At 39.6% G+C, this 21149-nt stretch overlaps 1 protein-coding gene across 1 annotated transcript; it reads right to left on the reverse strand.

Annotated features, from left to right (window-relative positions):
• Window positions 1–6248: 6248 nt before the first annotated feature.
• LOC140533114 (taste receptor type 2 member 134-like) lies at window positions 6249–13820 on the reverse strand. The gene is made up of 2 exons (XM_072652475.1): window positions 13612–13820; window positions 6249–11726 (listed from the first exon to the last, which is right to left on the reverse strand). Exon 2 carries the CDS (start codon window positions 11613–11615, stop codon window positions 10713–10715), a length of 903 nt encoding a protein of 300 aa, XP_072508576.1. The 5' UTR covers window positions 11616–11726; window positions 13612–13820; the 3' UTR covers window positions 6249–10712.
• Between the last annotated feature and the right edge of the window lie 7329 nt (window positions 13821–21149).

Raw genomic sequence — 21149 nt, forward strand, 5'->3', positions numbered from 1 at the left:
GTCCACAGGGGCTGAATGTATTTCCAATGGTTTAACTCTAAGACAAAGATGTTTCTGGAGCATTTTAATGAAAGTCCTGGAGAATCAGGAGTGTAGACTAGAGACAATAAAAAAATATATCACTAAGATCTCAAAGTACCAGTGCCTAGAACAATATTTTGCATTTAGTAAACATATAATTAATGTGTGTTGATTAAACAAGACAGTGAGGGAACTTGACTCCTTAGCATCATGATGGAAAAAAATTGGTCACAACTAGTAGCACAGAGAGCACAAAGAAGATGACGAAGAGAAGACATGGTATCATTATCTTCCATGTTACCTCAAAACAGAGGAGTTAATAAGGTTACTCTCTTTTCAGGTGTCTCCATATATACATAAGAAAAGTTGTGTTCTTTATCTGCATATCTCAGTAAAGGAGAGAAGATGCAAATAGGGGAGTCATACAACTCTCCCTTCATTTGGAGATGCAAATGCCCCTTGGATCCAGTTCTTGTAGTTTCCTTCCCCATTCCTAGTTCACCTAGATAACATATGCTTAATCCTTACTGGAGCTGTGAACAGTAGATATCCAGAATGTGGAACACCAGAATATAAAAAAATACTATCAGTCTACTACACGTGGTCCCATGTTCACATGGCCTGAGAGGAGAGTTGATAGACACTGCCATTCCTCAATACCTGCCTCCTCATTAGAGGAGGGGTATTTCCTGGGTATTCCAGTTTCAGAGTTTAGTATTCTTGTCAAAGAAGCTAGATGTCTTGAGCAGTGCCAGCCTTGGAAGTTGCTTCTGAGGACTATGACTTACCCTGAGAAGAGAAGTATCCTGAGAAGTCTACCTCTTAAAGAGGGAACAAGATTAGCCATGTACCCTCCACCCCTGGATGGAGATGCAGTAAAGAGCTAAAGCCAAGATATGGAGAAAACAAAATGTTTTGATTTGACTTGGACAATCCAAGTAGGACAAATAATAGGAAAGGTATTAAATGTCCATACTATGTTTCACTTCTGAGGAAACAAAAATCATTGGATAACAATACAACTTTTCAGGGGTCTGTATAGGACTCTCAGAGAGAAGAGTCTCTAGAATACCAGGGTGTTGCCCTGATGGCAACTCAAAGTTCAGTTTACCTTTTAGGAAAATCCAAACAGAGCAGTGCTAAGTCAGTTTACAGGACCCTGTGGAAAAGTGGAACCCCTAGAAAATGAAAAATTCTGTATATTATTGACAAATCTTTGAGAATCCCTTTGTGATTTCTACATGTAAATTCCTTGCAGTACCCTGCAATTTCTGCGTTTTCAGGAGGGTGAAATGCAAGCACCCATATACTCAAAACCACATGTAACCTTGGGTAGTTACACAAGAGCTAGTTTTACCCATATTTATAGAAACCTAGATATAAGCTATACACAAACTGTACTTGGAAGTTTCCTATAGTAAAGTCTATGGGGAAACAATAGTTAATGAAATTAATAACTTTGGAGTTCAACATCAATCTCACACTATTTGACTCACAGTCAGGGGCCTCTTGGCCACAGTTTATAGGATAATTATGAACTTCTGACTCCTGAATAATAGAAAGAGCCAATCTGAGCAACCTAACCCTGACTCCCAAGGTTAAGATACAGTCAGCCTCTTGCTTTTCCTCTTTCTTTCCTCTTTCCCCCAATGCTACTCTAGATTGAGTCCCAGCTGTGATGATCCTCCTATTCCAAACTGTAGTACAGTCAATATCACCCATCATTATCACTGTTCAGCTTTATTCAACAAGCATTTATTAAACAATTACTGTGGGCAACGTCCAATGCTAGTTACTAAGGATATGAAAAGTGATTCAATGTAGACTCTGCTTCTTAGTCCCCATCATCAAGTATTTTTTCTAAGTATCCACTATGGGGTAGGCATCACACTAGATCCAAAGAACTCAAAAGAGACTTTCTATATGTTCTCTTCCTACAAGGAGCCTACAATCTCTTTGGAGATATGAACAAGTACTTACAGAAATAATTAATAATATAAGACAAAGCATTTAAGTGTAAATAAATGAAATAGGCAATAAATCCTCCAGGAGTTTGCAGGACAGATCAATCACTGAAAACCAAGGAAATCAGGAAAGTTTTCAAAGAGAAGGTAAGACTTAGAGCTTATTCTTGAAGGAAATGTAGGATCTGGATAAGCTGAAGGAAGAGAGAAGGCATGCCAGGCAGAGGGAGCAACTGAAGGCAGGACCATGTTCAAGGAACAAAGAATAGGACATTTTGACCACTGTTTTAGGGAATAATTTGTGGAGAGAAAGATAAAATTGAAGAGTTTGGGAGAGATCAGATTATGGAGGGCCTTGAATGCTTGAAATCTAAGGAGTTTAGATTTTATCTGATAGGAAATAGAAAGCCATCAGAGCTTTAACTGACATGCAATAAAAAGGGCATTGTCTCAGTGTGCCAACATCCTGTGGGGTATGCTATCTTCTGAGAACAGAGTTCTTCCCCTAAACCCTCCCTCCCACAAATCCCCTTAAAATCCTCTGCTGTCTCATGCTGTTGGGGCTACCATACTACTGTCCCATTACCAGGACTCACTTTTCTCCAGGCCCACTTTTCCTCCCAATTTCTGCTAGGCTATGCCAGACATTCTGGAAAACAGGCTTCCCCTTCTCCTTGCACAGCTGCTTCAATGAATGAACTGTCCTCTGCACAACTTCCTATTCTTTTTTGGCAGTTTTGAGGAAGAGGGGAAGTGCAGCTATGGCGCTAGAAGCTATTAAGTTTTTGAGGCTATTTGACCCACAGATGGTAAAGAGGATACCACAAAAACAAATACCCATTATTGGATTGTGCAGTGTGCCTGCCAGGCATAAGAATCATGGTGTAGGCTACGGCTAATTCAGAAAGTGTGTTGTTGTATAATAATTGCTGAGCAGAACCAAGATGACAGGGTAAAGGCCGGGACTTGCCAGAGTTCTCCTCCAAAACCCTCCAAATACCTTTAGAAAAAACTCTAAACAAATCCTAGAGCAGGAGACCCCACTAAAAGACAGAGTGAAACAAATTTCCAGCCCAAGACAACTTATAAGGTCAGTAGAGAAGTTCTGTTGCACCAGGCTCAGAAAGGAGTGTAACCCAGCACAGTGCAGACCCATCCCCACCTAGCCTGGGGCAAGGTCACTGAATTGCTGGAAGCAGTGGGAGTTTCCTGACCTCTCAGCCCGCAGGCACCAGGCACTACTTAGAAGGTCGGCAGGAAGGGTCTGATGTTCCACAGCGGGAGGTGAGTCCAGTCCAGTGCAGGTTCCACCAGCATAGCCCTGCCCCAGCAGGCCAGGAGGCTGCCATGAGAGTGTCTGAAGGAGCAGCAGCAGCAGCGGTGGGAGCAGATGCTTCTGGGGCCCCCAGCCCACAGACGGTAAAGGGGTCATACAACTGGTCCAAAGGAGGTTGTAGGAATCTCTATAGCACAGAGGCAGGACTCTGTTGCTTTGCCCACACTTAGATTCAGGTCCCAGTGCTGGGTGGCAGCCCCAAGACAAGGAGGAGAGCTGGCATGGTGGAGTTTGTGGCAGCAGTGGACAGGGGACCCTCCTCACAGTTCCAGGGCAGAAAAGAATGACTGTGGTCGCTCACAGGCCAGGAGAGTAGAAAACACCTCTCCTATAGCAACTGTTAGACTCTATACATTTTGTTATGCATCTCTTTAGACTTTTGAGTAACTAGTAGAAATGAAGTGTGTCTGCCCCAAGGATATTCATGGTAATTAGTGGAATTGGTAACTCGGAGAGGAGAAAAAGGACCTTCAGAGAGAGAGGAGAAAAGGACTAAAGAGGATTTTTCTTCTTGACCAGAGAATTCAATGGAAACATATTCTAGTCTGACCCAGCAGTGTGGACAATGATCTCTGCTACAGAATCAAGGGAAAAATGGTATGGAGTAATGTACATACCTTTTCCTTGTAGATATAGAGATTGGAGATAAATATGGAGATGAAGATGGAGATGGGTATGGATATAAATATAGATGCAGAAATGGGTACAGGTATCAGTATAGATACTGATATTGGCATGGCTACAGTAATAGGTTTAGATATAGATACAGATATAAGTATAGTGTAGTTATAAGGGGAAGAAGGGAATGAAAAAGAGGAAGAAAAAGGAAAGAGTGAGTGTTATCTTTGGAACAAATGGTGATTCATTCTAAGATTTCTATTGTTCTCCTCCTTACTAGTAATTAATAATAATAACGTAATACCATAAACTAGACAGTTGCAAGTGAATATTTGGTTTCTAGGCAATAGGGGTTACAATGTATCCATTTCTCCAGCTGTCCTGGGTGGTGACTGTGAGCTAGGAGAGTAAGAAAAATATCCAGAAAATACCTGGGGTCATTATTTTGGAAGACTATCTCTGTAAGAAGAGTGACAGTCATCACCATTCTCAGCATTCTCCACAAAGTTTTCACTACATGCATAAGTTGCCATACCAACAAAAGAGAGCCTCTGTCTTCCAGTTGTTTACAATCCAATAGAAAGAGAAAATGTCCACATGCATGTAAGACAAAAAAACGAAAACAAAAAGCACAGCTCTTCTATTTCCTGGTCTCCTTCCTCCAGTGAGTCATTGGCCTGGCCGTCTACAAATTTAGACTAGCCTTCTTGAGTGCATCATGACTACTTCATTACAAACGATGATTACCTAGAATACAGATACCCACCCTAAAATGAGAACTTATTGAAAGATGTGTGTGTGTGTGTGTGTGTGTGTGTAAACCTATGTACATATCTATCTGCTGTGTATATATGGAAAATAACTACACAGAAATATCTTTCCCTTCAAATAGATTTCATTCATTTTTATCATGATGGTTATCTTTACCTTCATCACATGAAGTGTTAAAGAAAATACAAATGATAGGCCACATCCTACAGGCCAGATTTTGAGGGGGGAACCAGTATATAAATCAATCAACAAACACTTATTTATTAAGCACCAGTTATTGGCCAGACACTGTACTAAGTTCTGAACTCAGACCACTATGATGAGTAGAAATAGATAAAGACTACTTACATGTTAGATAACCCGGGTCTGTAGAATACGTATCTGCTCCATTGAGCAAGGACTTTCTCTTCAGCTGTCTTCAGCTTCCCATTCTTGGTTCAGGTCTCTCTTCCAAGCCTCTCAGAGGTCTTTTCTTTCTACTTTACACTTTTCAATTCTTGTCTCCTTTATATTAGTGTTCTCAACTCCTTCCTCTTTTCCCCTGATACAGTCCTACCACTAGCTGAATAACTGTGTTATTTTGGGCAAGTCATTTAGCCCTGTAGAGCCACATTTCCCCAAGTGGCAATATTAATGATGGCTGCGTTCCTCTTAGGTTGATGGTTTTATTTCTATTTTCACTATTTCAGATATTTGAATTCTCTCATTCAATAGTGATGAACTCAGATCTGCCAACATCTTCTAGGTAACACACTAAGAGATTTTTAAAAAAGGAGAAAAGTGGGGGTGGGGGGGAATCGGAAAAGAAACAGGAGTAAAGGATGTTATCAAGGAACTGGATGTCAAGAAGAGACATGTATGCTACTGACATGGTTTTAAATCCAGTACCCTCCTGGTACAAGTTCAGTTTTAGAGCAAAATGAGTCACTCATGAGTCACTGAACATTTAATAAAGGAGGAGATTTACCTTGTCCTAACAGAGTAAGAATATGCAACATGGATATTAACTTCTCCAGACATGGTCTTCTTCCTTTCCATCTGGAAACTTCATCTGATTGATGTCATGGAGTATGGAGTATGGAGACTTACATGGTCACAAACACCCACCAAATCTGAGAGGCTCCAATCCCACTGGACTGGAACTTTTCATGTCCCAAGACCAGGAAGCTATGTCAAGGTAGCTAGGACTGATCAGGTTTCCAAGGGGAAGAAGGAAGTCCTGGAAGCAGAATCATTAAAATTCTGGTCCTATTATAACATGATAAATGAAAAGGAAAACATACAAACAGGTAGTGTGCTCCATGATCTCTCCAAGATGTTTGGTGTAGATAAAGAAGAGGGTCTTCATTTATCACATTGGCCATGCCCCCGATAAAGAAGCCCATTGATAGACATCTATTATTAGAGTACACTGACAAGATCACAGGAGATATATAAGCATGTAAAAAATGTGAGGGAATTCCCAAATGGATAAGATCACACAATTATTTGTTTATTCATAATCTATACAGAATTATTATGTTCAAGGAATAATCACAGATAAATTCAAACAGGCAAATGCTCAGTAACTAATATGACAAGTGGGCACTGTGAAGAGTGCCTTAGACATTAGTAATAAGGCCCATGCTCTCTCTACTATCAATCAAATACTTTTTCCACATGTCATATGAATCACGCAGAAGCAGAGGGTGCCCAGAGTCATCCCAGCTGCTTGGATGTATCTCAGGCCTTTAGGGAGCCAGCTACCATCCTTCTCTGGACCCCACCCCTTTGTGGGTGCTATCCCAGGCTCATATTAATTTGTGATTTGCCATGAGTATTATCAATTGGAAAAATAGCTTGAAGTTCCCTTACTCCTAGATTCCCCTTCTCAAGGCATAGTGGTTTACTGATAACTTTAACCTATTAGAAATGAATTAAACAAATAACAATAATATGCCCAACAAAAGTGTTCCTCAGGTGTACCACCTCCATTATATCCCCATCCCCAAATCCTTAACTAGGCCCAAAAGCCAAAAGTTCAGTTCACTTGAACCAGGAGTTGGCAAAGACATTTTCTTTATACTTTTTTTTAAAAAGTTAATTTATTTTTAATTTTCAACATTCACTTCCATAAGATTTTGAATTCCAAATTTTCTCCCTTCTTCCCCCACTCCAAGACAGTATGCTGTCTGATATAAGCTCTACATATACATTCATTTAAACATATTTTCATAGTAGTCATATTATAAAGAATTAGAACCAATGGGAGGAACCATGAGAAAGAAGAAGCAAGAGAGAAAGAGAGAGAGAGAGAGAGAGAGAGAGAGAGAGAGAGAGAGAGAGAGAGAGAGAGAGAGAGAGCACAAATAGTATGCTTCCATTTGCATTCAGACTCCAAAGTTCTTTCTCTGAATGTGAATAGCATTTTTCATCATGAGTCTTTTGGAGTTGTCTTAGATCCTTGCATTGCTAAGGAGAGATAAATCTACCAAAATCAGTCATCACACAATGTGGCAGTTACTGTGTACAGTGTTCTGGTTCTGATCATTTCAGTCAGCATCAGCTCATGTCTTTCCAGGTTTTTCTGAAGTCTACCTTCTCATCATCTACCTGCCGATCATTTCTTATGGAACAATAGAATTCCATTATATTCATATACCACAACTTGTTCAGTCATTCTCCAGTTGATGGACATCCCTTCAATTCATAATTCTAGTCCACCACAAAAAGAACTGCTATAAATATTTTTGTACATGTGAGTCCTTTTCTCATTTTTGTGATCTCTTTGGGATATAGATTAGAAGTGGTTTTGCTGGGCAAAAAGGTATGCATAGTTTTATAACCCTTTGGGCATATTTACAAAATGCTCTCCAGAATGGTTGAATCAGTTTACAACTTCACCAACAATGCATTTTGTTCCAATTTTCCCACATCTTCAACATTTATCATTTTCCTGTTTTGTTATGTTAATCAATCTTATAGGTGGGATGTAATAACTCAGAGTTCTCTTAATTTGAATTTCTCTAATCAATAGTGATTTAGCACACTTTTTCAAATAACTATAGATAGCTTTGATTTCTTCATCTAAAAACTTCCTGTTCATATCTTTTGACCATTTACCAATTAGGGAATGACTTGTATTCTGGTCAATTTGATTCAGTTCTCTATATATTTTCAAATGAGGCAGAGACACTGATTGTAAAAATTGTTTCCTAGCTTTCTGTTTCCCTTCTAATCTTGATTGCATTGGCTTTGTTTGTACAAAAACTTTTCAATTTAATTTCAATTCAATTTAATGTAATCAAAGTCATCCATTTTGCATTTCATAATCTTCTCTATTTCTTGTTTGATCATAAATTCTTCCCTTCTCCATAAACCTGACTGGCAAACTTTTCCTTACTCTCCTATTTTCTTATAGTTTCAAATCGTGCACTCATTTTTATTTTATCTTGGTATGTGGTGTAAGATGTTGGTCTATGCTTAGTTTCTGCCATGCTATTTTCCAGTTTTCCTATCACTTTTTCTCAAATAAAGAGTTCTTATTCTAGAAGATGGAGTCTTTGGATTTATCACGCAATAGATTACTATAGTCATTCACTACTGTGTCAATTGACTACTGTGTACCTAAGCTATTCCACTGATCCATCACTCTATTTCTTATGACAAAGACATTTGTCCTAGGTTTTCATTCAAAGTAACTGGTCATGTGGATAAGTGTTCAGACCACTGAAACCTTCAACTCTCTCACTGAATGGGGATGGGAGTGAGGGATTGTATGTAAAACAAATTATATTCACATTGAGCCTCAGCTCCTAGTAGCCCCTGCTCCATGTCCCAGCTATTGGTTCCATTAACTCAATTCATTTATGTCTCTGATCCTCTCAAACCAAGCAAATGAAAAGAGGAATTCCCCACCATGAGCTGCCCAGACAGCTTAAAGAGGAAGATGCCATCTCTGCTAGCACAGTGCCATATTCCTTCACTCTCTCTTCATATTTTCAAGGCTGATTTTTTCTGTCATACCACTGCAGTGGATGAGATCCTCCCATAATCCTCACCCCTGAAGCTTTTTCCTGTTGTGAGGGCAGGTAAGCCATCACCAGAGTGACTGAGATAAGTAGTTAGATAGTCTGGTACAATGTCATTATGTTTAAACTGAAAATTCATTCAATCATTCAGCAAGAATTTATTAAGCAGGCACCCAAATGAATGCAACCTGCATGAGAGCAAGGATTGTTTCATTGCTTTTCTTCATATCTGTACAATAGCTTTGTGGCACAGTGGATCAAGTCTTGAGTCAGGAAGACCTGAGTTCAAATCCAGCTTCACACACCTATTATCTATGTGTCCCTAGGCATCTCTGCCTGCTTCTTTGCCTCTGTTTCTTCTTCTGTTAAATAGCGATGATAATAATAGCACCTACTTCCTAGGGCTATTGTGAGGATAAAATAATATTTGTCAAGCACTCTGCAAACTTTAAGGTTCTCTATAAATGCTGGCAGTTTGGGGGGCACATAATGTAAGCTCATAAATGTTAATTGATTGAAGACATTGTTTTATGGGATATGGTACTGTTTTATTTTTTTAATTGAAGGGTGGAGTGAAGCAAAGAGTGGATCTGATTTTATTAATGTCGGGAAATCTCAGTGCTGATCAGCACCTGCTCAGCAACCTACAATCTTAAAGAACTGTATTGTCCCTAAGAGTTTAAGTCAATTCCTTGAGTCACTCAATCAGCCTATGATTAGGTAAGATTTGAACACAGGTCTTCCTGACAAAGAGGCTTGGTTCCTTATCTGCTTTGATATTCTTTCGGAGCCCAAAGTCACAAACTAATGCCTTCAAGGAACTGATAATGTATTGGGATTAGAAGCTGTGTTTCTAGCTGAGTTTAGAAAGGAATGGAAAAGGAAAAAAAAAGTCATCATAACTGAAAAGATTTTTCCAATACAATCATCTGAAGTGAACCAAATGAGAAGTGGCTAGTATTCTGTCAAAAGGGACAGAGTTGTGGTCAGCTGGAACCCATGATGCATTTCAACTGGACTATGAGAGGCAATGAGCAGCTACTCTAGGTTTCTGAAGAGAGTGAAGATGGAGGAGCAAGAAATCTTGTTTCTCTACCATCTTGAAATTGATGGAGTGCTTTGCCCTGGGTAACTAGCATGATGTAGATTGAGAAAATACAATTATCTCCATTGTGTATATGTTTGTGTGTATGTATGTATGTATAAGTGTGTGCATATACATTTACACATTGCACATATTTATAAAGTAAACATTGCATGCATACATACATGCATACACAAAGACACACACACGTTGTATTTTATTTTTTTCCTAGATAAAGATAGCAAGGCTTAGAGAGCTAAATGATTTGGCCATAGTCACCCTTGCCAGTAATTGAGGTGTATCTGTTCTTAGTAGGATGGATATAGAGGTCAGTAAAAGGTTTGTACTACCATGGGGGCAAAAGGTTAGAGCCCAGGACGGGGGCTATTCCTGTGGCTGTGAGGGTGAGCAGTAGAACAAAAGACAAGGAAAGGTAAAATCATAGTGAAGTGAATTAAATGCTAGACTTGGAATCAAGAAGAGCAGGATTCATACTCTGACTCAGACACTTACTAGGTGTTAAACCCTGGACAAGTCACTTATCTGTCATGGCCTTAGTACCCCATCTGTAAAATGAAGAAGTCGGCCTCCAAAATACACGTCAATTAACTATGAAATATTACAGAAGAAAAATTGACAGGGCTTAGGGTTGGATGATCGAGGGAGTGGGGGAAGAGAAAATGGAGAAACTGAAAAGTCAGGGCCAAAGGGATTATATTTGTATCCTCAGTGCTTATTACAGTTTCAAAATATTGTAAGTACATAATTTAGTATCTTCCTTTCTTTCTCTCTTCCTTCCTTCCTTCACTCCTTCTTTTCTGAGTCTTATAAATCTATGTCGCAAACAGCAATATTGGTAATACTCAATATTAATTACTGATATTGATCACTTGGGAGCTGAATTCCGTTCATGCAGCCTCATGGCCATGCAGCATCTTCTTCAGAACCCTTCTCAGTTTTGAGCTGTTCAAGATCAGGAAAGCAGGATGGATGGAAATGCCAGCATAGGTCAATATCTCCACTACCCAAAAGCGAGAGCTACAAACTGAAATAGAGTCCGTGGCAGTGATGATCAGAGGCAGAACATTTGAGGTATATAGGAGGAGAAAGTAGCAGAGGGACTTCAGGGTTGTAATGTGAACCTGCATAGTTGGATCCTGACGACAAACATTATGGTCTTGCATGTTCCCCAAGTGTCGGCACAGGGAGGAAATGAGTGAGATGATGGAGACCAGGACTAAAATGAAATTAATTAACAAAATAAAGATATGCAGTGGCATGAAAAAATGCCTCTGGAATGCATGTATCCTGCTATGCACAGTGGTGTTTTCTGAGTAATTCCCAGTGACTGGTAGTTGGAAAATATAATAGCTCTTTACAAAAGATGGGATGAATATCAATGCAGATATCATTATTGACCACAACAATAACCAGGGGACAAATCGGGAAATTCTCCACTTCAGCCAGAAGAAGATTGGGTGGGTGAAGGAAGAAATTTTCACACAGAAGAAAACAGCAAGCCAGGTGGTGAACCAGAATGTGGTCGTGTTAGTAAAACTCCAGAAGATGCCAGTGTATATACTTCTGTTAGTTGGGGAGAAATATGTGTAGAAGTTGCTGAAAATTGTTGCCCACTGTAGAAAGAAGCGGGAGATGCCCAGGCTGGCCAGGATCGTGTCTGCAGGGGACAGGCTCCGACATCGCACCCACTCTCTGCCCAGCACTGTAATGATGAAACCATTTTGTATGATCCCTGCCATAGACTCCAGGAGAAAGATGATCATGAAGAAGAGAATGAGTAGACTAGGCATTCTTTCTCTGCTGAGACTCAGATGCTCCAGGACCTTCCCCAGAAGAGATCTGATAGCAGGCCAGACTCCTCAAGGGGTTAGGAGTCTTCTGTGCTTTATGCAGGAGTCCAGCTGAAAGAGAAAGTGGAGGCTCAGGAGGACACTCTGAGTGCCTGATGTGAATTAGAAAAAATCCCATCACTTTATGGATGCAAATCTGACATAGATCACTCACTGAACCCAGTCTCTATTTGTTTATCCTACATTTGCCTGTCTCTGACCAGAGCCAGGGCCAAGGAATTATCTGAATGTAGGCTACTGATCCTGGCACCTTTAAAGAATCCCCCCAAAATGCAAACCTGTTCTCTGCCATCCTGCTTCCCTCCCTTAAATCTAGCTGTAAGGCTCCCCCAGGTCTTGCTCCTCTCCTGTTCTTGCAGTGATATCCTTATCTACCATCCTCCCCCAAACCCCCTAGTAAACAACCTCCTGTCTATAATATAAACACTTGGTTTTCCATCCATGCCCTGGATTCGTGTATCAAGTTTGTTCTTTGTATCTAGAGTATCAAGTCCCATTTGGTGTGTGTCAGGTTGACACTGAATCACTTATTGCATCCTTTTGAGCCCCACTGTTCTACCAGTTCAGAAACTCTCTAATTACACAATCACTAAAGCCTCATCTCTACATCTTTTCCACAAGAATAGCATTAATTAAAACCCGGGCATTAATTTGTTCCTGATTCCAGCAAGGTTGTCCTTTGATTTAGTCAATCCTGTCCAACCTTCTTACAACCAAGGCCTTCATGATGACCTCTGCCAGGCCTGAATCAGTTCTGTGGGAAATTAATATCTCCCATTTAATAACTAATTATTGTATTAGGACCAAGGCTTATCCCCTTTTATATTTCTTCATCCAGAAACTAACCAATGTTGGAAATCTCTTTTAAAGATTTACCCAGCTCAAGATCTAACCAGACAATAAAAGAAATTCTAAGTTTAGGCCAGGGATGGGGAACCTGTGGCCTTGAGGCCACATGTGGTCCTAGATTTTGACTAAATCCAAACTTCACAGAATGACTCCCTTTAATAAAAGGATTTGTTCTGTAAAACTTGGACTCATTCAAAGGCCACACTCAAGGACCTAGAAGATCCTAGAAACTACAGGTTCCTCAATCTTGGTTTAGGCTAATGGATGTATTCCTGCTCATTGTGTTTGCTGTGACAGGTCTGGGGAGATATTGATTCTCCCTATTATCAAGACAGGTCATATGGAAAATGATATCTCTTTGACCAAGACTTGAATTACCTAAGTCAAGTACTCCAAGATAGCCCACCTCCCATTTGATTAACCAATGAGAACTGAGTAGGAACCCTTTGGGAATACTTCTTCTTTGAAGGGCATATAAACCCTGATCCCACTGCAATTATGAGTCTTTTTTCTGAGAGAGATGGCCAAATAACCTTCCTCTTAATAATAACCTGCTGGTCTTACTAATAAAATGATTAAATTACCCAGAATCTATGTCTCTTGAATCTTGTCACAGTTCAGGATCCTCCTACCAATCTCTAAACTCTGTGTTCCTTCTTAGACTTTCCCAATAATACCTACATCAGCCCATACTCAAATCTTCAACCCCAAGGCCTTCTTCAGTACCCCAGAAATCATCTTTGCCTGGAAACATCTTCAAAGGCCATGCCCTGACTCCTATACAGATTCAACCAAACCATACCTTTTTCCTGATCCTCACTGACCCAGGGTATATCCTACATGGCCCAAATATCATCACTTGCCATGAGGTTGGATCTTGAGGACTTTTAATAGTCAATCTATCACCTGCCTTTTAATAGAATGCTTTACAAGCACAAAAACTCTGTCTGGAATTATTCTTCAATGATTTACATAATCCAGTTTCTTCATACTCTTATCCATACTGTTATGAACCCCAATAATTAATATATACTTCACATCCCCACCTTCTTGCTCTTTTACTCCTGACCCTATTAACTCTACTCACTGTAATAGTAATTTAAAATGGAAAGATCTTTCTCATTAATTAATAGGCCCTCATGATCTGCTTAAATCCCCTGGAAGCCTGGGTCACATGTGGTGGGCGGAGCTTGCTGAAGAGGCAGAACAGGAAGGGTGGAGCAGAACTGGGAGGAAGTGAGTGGGATCAAGTCAGAGGGGAAAGAACACAGGTCAACTGACACAGTGTGACAGTTGATAGTGAGAAGTCCCTGCTGAGGGAGGGGAGGTTTGAGAATGGCTTTGCCCTCTGCTGTGATCATGTTTATTAACTTCTTGGTCACCATGACAGATTTTGCTTTCTGGTTCTGGGATTTGACTTTCTGGTGTTTAAATAAAAGTCTTTTTTCTGCCTTCTATATGGAGAATCTTTTATATTTTATGATTGAGAACTATGCTGGCATATTCATAGTCACCACCACTGCTGTGAATATTACCTTGGTGATACATTTGGCGTCATGAACAGAATCACAAAGTAAAAAATCTTTACTTGGAGGCAGAAATGATTTAGACGAAGACATTAATATCCCAGGATGGGAGAATTTGCCATTTTCTTTACCAGCAAGGGAGTGGGCTAAAAACATTGGACTCTGTGAAAACTGGGAAGAGAGGTTACAGGAGGGGAAACCTGGAGATTTGGAAAGATGTTTGCAAGGAATACCAACAAGACCAGAGAAGGAGTTGGCAAGGGTAAGTAGGAGAAGGTGGATTTTACTAAAGGTTTGCCCCCATTATGTGTAGAAACAGAGATGAGATGCTTAAGGAAAAAAATCAGATGGAAAAAGAGTACAAGAGCAACCTGGAAGTGGGGAGAGGAGGTCTCAGGTGGAAGGAAAAGCTGTTCATTTAGCTCAGAAGAGCATAGAAATGTGCAGCTGACCTTTGTACAGATCCAGCCTAGCTGTCACAGTGACAAAGAAAGTGCAATAATTTTAGTGGAAGAAGTTTCTCAGTCAGAAGCACGCCAATAGGGAGGTGAAAACAGGAGAACCAAGGAGGTAACTCAGTGTTTAGGAAAATAATTAAGAATTTTACTCAGCAGGAGGTCACAGAAATTTTGAGTCAGTTCACCCAAAGGATAGGAGAATTGTTAATATCTTTAATGGTGAGAATCAGTGATGACAGCACTGGAGGAATAGCTATTGATCCTGTTAACTGCCTGAAATTCACAAATAGTAGTCAAAATCCCTTTGTACAGCAAACTTTTAGAGATTAAAATATGCAAGGAGATAACAATACAACTAATCTGTTAGCTTTGGCTGCAGAAGACTGCAGTGGGCAGTATCCTACTAACTCTATGTAGCCTAGTAGAGACAGACCCTGGTATTCACTTAGGGACTGTATAAGAAAGTTAAAGGAAGAGGTAATGAAGACTGCCACAATGATCAGAAATGCAGATGCATACTATGATACTCCTTTTCAGTTTACCATAAGAATATAATAGTGAAGATGGCCCCTCCTGCTTACAAGCACTTGATTTTGACTCTTATAATTGGGAAAATAAAGCACCCTCTTTCAGAAGTCCTGGACAAGATTTCACAGTTAGGTGACTTAGGAGACTGGGGAAAAGACAACATTGCTAGAGACAGAAGAGTAAATACCTAGCAGATTCAAAATCAGAAAAATATTGACAAGGAGAAAATTGTTTACTGCTCTGTCGAAATCAGGGATAGATTTTAGAAGCATAGATGGTATTCCAACTAATGAATTATACAGAAAGTACCAAGAAAAGGGACTTGATACTAGACAAAATAGAGAAGAAAGAACTGCCCCTACAGATCCTGCTGAACCCTTGTATTCAAATTTGTCACACTTTCAGGCAGAATAGGAAGTTGGCCAAACCCCAGCTCAAATTAAGATTAGCAGCTCAAGGAATACATGTATTGACAAGAGTGATAGATTCTAATTACCAAGGAGAAATTATTGTAAGATTCCAAAATTTAGGTGATGGACCCATATGGTTTTGTAAAAATGATAGAATGGTTCAAGTGATTATTATTCCTTGTGAAACAAGACCACTTGTGAAAACTTACCCTCCTTCTGAAATAACTAACAGAGGAACTGAAGGATTGGGCTCTATTGATAGAATAAAATCCGGAGCTAAAGTCTGGGTAAAACAGAAACTAGACAATGTTCCAAAGGCTGCAGAAATTATAGCACATGAGAAAGAAAATACTGAACTGTTGTTTATTCAGGAGAGGATGATTACCAAATTGTGCCCTTACCTCATATATTCTACCATGAATGAGGCTCTGATGGTGGGTTTATGGACTCCAGAACCACTGCTGACCCTGTATCTACCCTGCTTCTGGTTACTGTTTCCTTGTTTTGCTTGTTTGACTTTTTTTTGTTTTTTTGACTTTTTTTGACTTTTCATCTGTTAAACTTGTTTGTTAGATTTGTTTCCTATAGGCTTAGTACCCTTCACCTGCAGATGCCTGATCGCGAAAGCCAGATGTCACCTATCCATGACAGTGATGTGTCATTTCTGGACCTAAAGTTGACCAAACTCCAGATGCCAGCTAAAGAACTGGTCTCTCAAATCTGACCTCTTGGGGCAGGGATAGCTCTATATCCAATCTCAGCAGGAAGTAGTGGTGGAAGAAGAAACTTTTACCCCTTACCCCAAGGTTTTGGACCCCATTTGTTGAGGTGGAATGATAGGGTGCTTGTAATACCAGTTGTCCTATGGACCTATGTAATAAATATGAAAGATCTTGGGGCCGAATGTAATAGTAATTTAAAATAGAAAGATCTTTCTCATTAATTAGTAGGTCCATATGATCTGGAAGCCTGAGTCTGAAGAGGCGGAACAGGAAAGGTGGAATGGAACTATGAGGAAGTGAGTGAGTGGGGTCGGATCAGAGGGGAAAGAACATAGGCCAACTGACACAGTGTGACAGTTGATAGTTGAGAATGCTCTGGCTGAGGGAAGGGAGGTTTAAGAATGGCTTTGTCCCCTGCTGTGATCATGTTTATTAACTTCTTGGTCACCATGACAGATTTTGCTTTCTGGTTCTGGGATTTGGCTTTCTGGTGTTTAAATAAACATTTTTCTCCTGCCTTCTATATGGAGAGTCTTTTATATTGTGTGATTGAGAACTACACTGGCATATTCATAGTCACCACCAGTGCTGTGAATATTGCCTTTTCGATACACTCACCAAATTTTCCTCTTTAGAACGACTGCCCTACCCACTATGCTCTATGAAATGCCTGCTCCATAATTAACAAATTGATTTTAACCTTAAACTTTTTCATTACTCACTCTTTCCTTCTTCTGGCTCTCACTAAACCCTAGTTTCCAGCTGTTAATGTAGCATCCCTGGCCCCCTTTCCAGTAACAGTGCAATTTACTCATACCCCTCTCCTTGTCTCCTATTCACATGCTACCAAACAAAGCTGGAGATAATTGCAAAATCATGCTGCCTTGGTCCATGACAAACAGCTATGCAGTCCTTTTGCATCCACTTAATCAGTTTGTTATTCCATTCACCATCATGGTTGCTATAAACATTCTCATCTCTCCTAATGCCCTCCAAAGCATCCCTTCCCACTGTCATCTAATTTGAGAACCTCACTCCATACTTCACAGGAAAAAAAAATGAGGATATTCACTGAGAGTTTCCTCTTCTCTCCTTCCTACTCACATCACTCAGACATCTTAATTCACTATCTTTTCCACCCATTTCTCATAAAGAGGTGGCTTGCCAAGGTAAGCCTCTTCACACATACCCTTGGTCCCATTATCTCTTATCTTCTCAAGCAGATTGCCTCCCTATCATCTCTCATTCTTTCATTTTCATTCTCTCTTCCCATCTCCTACCTCCTTCCCTACTACCTACAAACATGCCCATATACCACCCATCCTTACTTCTCACTTAATCTGACCATTTCTATTAGCTACCAATCTAGATCTTTCTTTTCCTTCTTGGCTAACTTCTTTAAGATAGTCATCTATACTAGGCACTTCCACATCCTCTCACTCCATTCAAAACCTCCTCCTATCTGACCTCTGATAGCATCATTTGACTCAAATTGCTCTCTCTAACGTAACCAGTGATCTTTTAATCACCAAGTCTAATAGCCTTTTCTCAAGACTCACCCTTTATGAATTGTCTGAAGCCTTTGAAACTTGGTGGCTTTTTGCTCCTGGATATTTTCTCCTCTCTAGATTTTTGCGATACTGTTCTCTCCTGGTTCTCCTTTCACCTGTATGAAAATTCTTAATCCTTTTAGTTAGATATCCATCTATATCACACCTATCAACCCTGGGTGACCTCAAGGCTCTATTCTCAACCCTCTTTTCATCTCCATGTCTTTTAGATAATGTCTTTTGATAATACTATGTCTTTTGATAATCTCAACAGCCTACATATGCTAAATTATTATCTCTTTGCAGGATCTTCCCAGACCTATATATTCAGTCATAACTTCTTTCCTGAGTTCCAATCAAACATCACCAACTGCCTTTTGGACATTTTAATTGAGATATATTTTAGGCATCTTTAACTCAAGATGTTCTAAACAGAACCCACTCCTTTTCCTCAACATTTCTCTTACTCTGAAGACAATCACCATCCTCCAAATCATGTAGGCTCATAACCTTGGTATCACTCTCAACTCCTTACACATACTCACTGCACACATCCAGCATGTTGTCAATTTTGTCATTTCTACCTTTATGTCTGTCTATGTCCTGGTGGATCCATTTAGCCCAAACGCTTATTCAGTCTCTCATTACATCAGGATGAGACAATATAGCAATTGCCTTATAGCTAGTCTACCTGCCTCAGGTTTCTCCCTAGTCCAGTGATTTTCTTGAAGTGAAGGTCTCATCATGTAACCCCACCAATTAATAAAACTCAAGTGGTTACTTATTACTCAGTGATAAAATATGAAATGCTGCATTTGGCATTTCAAGTCCATCATAACCTAATTCCTACCTTTCTCTAATTTATCCTTGTTCCATATACTCTACAATCCTGCTACTCTGACTCATTTGATGTTCCTCACAACCAATACACCATCTCTTGTCTTCATGACTTTACAATGGTTATCTATCATACTTGATATCCTCTCCCACTCACCACCATGTCCTGACTTTCTTTAAGACTTACCTCAAATCCCACCCTTTGCAAGAGGCCTTTCTTGGTCTCCCTCTCTCTGTCTCTCTCTCTCTCTCTCTGTCTCTCTCTCTATCTCTGTCTCCCTCTCTCTCTCTCTCTATCACACACACACACACACACACACACACACACACACACACACACACTGTCCTGCCTATTAAAACTGCCTTCCATTTACACTGTATGTATCCTGTATGAATATAGTTATTTACAAGTTGTCTTCCTCATTGGAATGTGAGATCTTTGAGAACAGAGACCATGTTTTTACTTTTCTTTACTCCAGTGATGAACAATCAACTGACTCATTTCTACTGCTATGCTACAAATCTTGTTCCATATAAATTTCAACCCTAAGAGATAAACGAAAAGGGCTTAGTGGATCTGACAACCTTCGTCCTATTATCTAGAGAGAGAGAGGGAGGAAAGAAGAAAGGAAAGAAGAAGAATAGAAAGAAACAAAGAAAGAGAAAGAAAAAAAGGAATGGAGACAATCTCCCCAACTCCCACTCCCAATACCTGGCCAGATTCTAGGTATCATCTGGTTTCCACAGCAAAGATTTTTCCTTTTTAAATAACTGACATTTACATAAATTTTTACATAGATTGTAAATTTGCCTTGTAGAACAACCATATAAAAAATTAGTATGGCTATCGTTATCTCCATTTTACAGATGAGGAAACTGAAACTCAAAGGCATTAAGTGACTCATTTATGTTCACTCTACACCTAATCTATTCCTCTGTCAGCTCTTGCCAATAACTATGCTTCTGTCCAGCTCCACCCCAGCGATACTTGCTGTCTACTACTTAAGAGTAAGGTCTCTGGTTATTCTGCTTGTAACATACTTATGTTCTCTTCTGTGCTGTTGGGTTTATAGACTATGCAAATCTGGTCTATTTTCAGAAGACCAGGAACTACAGACAATGAGCCATGGAAAAGGTACTGAAGTCCCAAGTGGCAAGCATCCTATGCAAATTGTTGGTATGGACACTGAGAAAACGCTGTAGATAGGACTCAGTGAAACTGTGAAATCAAATTTCGACATTATATACTATAACTTCAGGGGCTTAATATTATTGTAGCGTCACTCTCCAGACACTAATCAGCTCTACTGACATTTTCTTGTTCTGATAACAACAGATAGCATTTGTATAGAGTTCTGAGGTTTACAAAGTATTTTTCAAATATTTTCTTACTGTACCCTCATAATCTTGAGAAGCAGATGCTTTTATTAACCCATCTTATAGAGAAGAAAACTGAGACAAAAAGGGATTAAGTGATTTGCCTATGTCACACACATAGTAAATATTTGAGGTTGAATTTAAACTCAGGCCTTCCTGACTCCAAGACCAGCACTCTATCCACTTGGGAGAGGTGCTAAAAGAATGAGTAACAATATTGTGCTAGCCTTGTCCATTATAAATTGATGCCCAATTCATATGGACCATCCATCACTGCTGCTCAGGAAATCTATTTTTCACCCTTTGTTGGTCCCTTAGCACACTCCCCACAATGGCTATTCCAAAATTTCTCTATTCTTCAAGCCCCTAATTGAATCCTTTCTTCCCTTTCAGCAGATGTAGCCTCATCTTCTACTTTATTAAGTCAAGTGAAACAATCAAGCACTGACTCCATCTTTCTCTTCCCTGCTTCAACATTCCATGAAACCCCCAATTCATACAAACCAAGTGGGCTTTACCAGAATTCCAGAAATTTGATTACTAATTTATTTAATATCAATTGTAAGTAATAATGAATGTTTTGCTTTAAAAATTAAAATACTTTATTGTAATAAAAAATAACATATACAGCCAAACAACGCAAATTGTACTTCAATTCACCAAGTAAAGTACTTTCCAAACAGTATATTATTTGATCCTCACAACAACTTTGGGAAGTAGGTTCTATTTTTATCCCTTTTTATAGAGGAAAAAGTGGAGGCAGGAAGATGTTAAGTGACTTTTCCAGGGTCACACAGCAAATAAATGTCTGAGGCTGAATTTAAAATCAGGTCTTCCTGACTCCAGGTGCTTTGTGTTGTCCACTTAGGAGTGGTGCTAATCACCAGCTACATGTAAAATACCATAGGAGCAAAAGAGGATGCAAACATAAAATGAACATAGTCCCTACCCTTAAAGAGTTGACAGTCTTTTGCAGGTATAGGGGAAGGACAACGAGTGAGACAGAAAGAGAAAGAGAGAGGCAGTCAGAGACAAAGACAGAGAAAAAGTGAGACAAATACAGATGCAAAGAGGAGTAGGATCTGAAAAATTCTTATGTAAGAGGAAACACCTGAAATGAACCTTGAAAGAAGATAAGTATTTCAAGAGGCAGAGGTGAACAAGAAAGTGCATTGAGGGCAAGTCTAGGAGGTACAGGATGAACTGATGTGCTCAGA

The sequence above is a fragment of the Notamacropus eugenii genome, chromosome 3, assembly GCF_028372415.1.
Source record: "Notamacropus eugenii isolate mMacEug1 chromosome 3, mMacEug1.pri_v2, whole genome shotgun sequence".
Taxonomy (NCBI): Eukaryota; Metazoa; Chordata; class Mammalia; order Diprotodontia; family Macropodidae; genus Notamacropus; species Notamacropus eugenii.

Excerpts from the sequence above, each read along its gene's own strand:
- LOC140533114 (XM_072652475.1), bottom strand. The coding sequence starts at position 11,615 with ATGCCTAGTCTACTCATTCTCTTCTTCATGATCATCTTTCTCCTGGAG.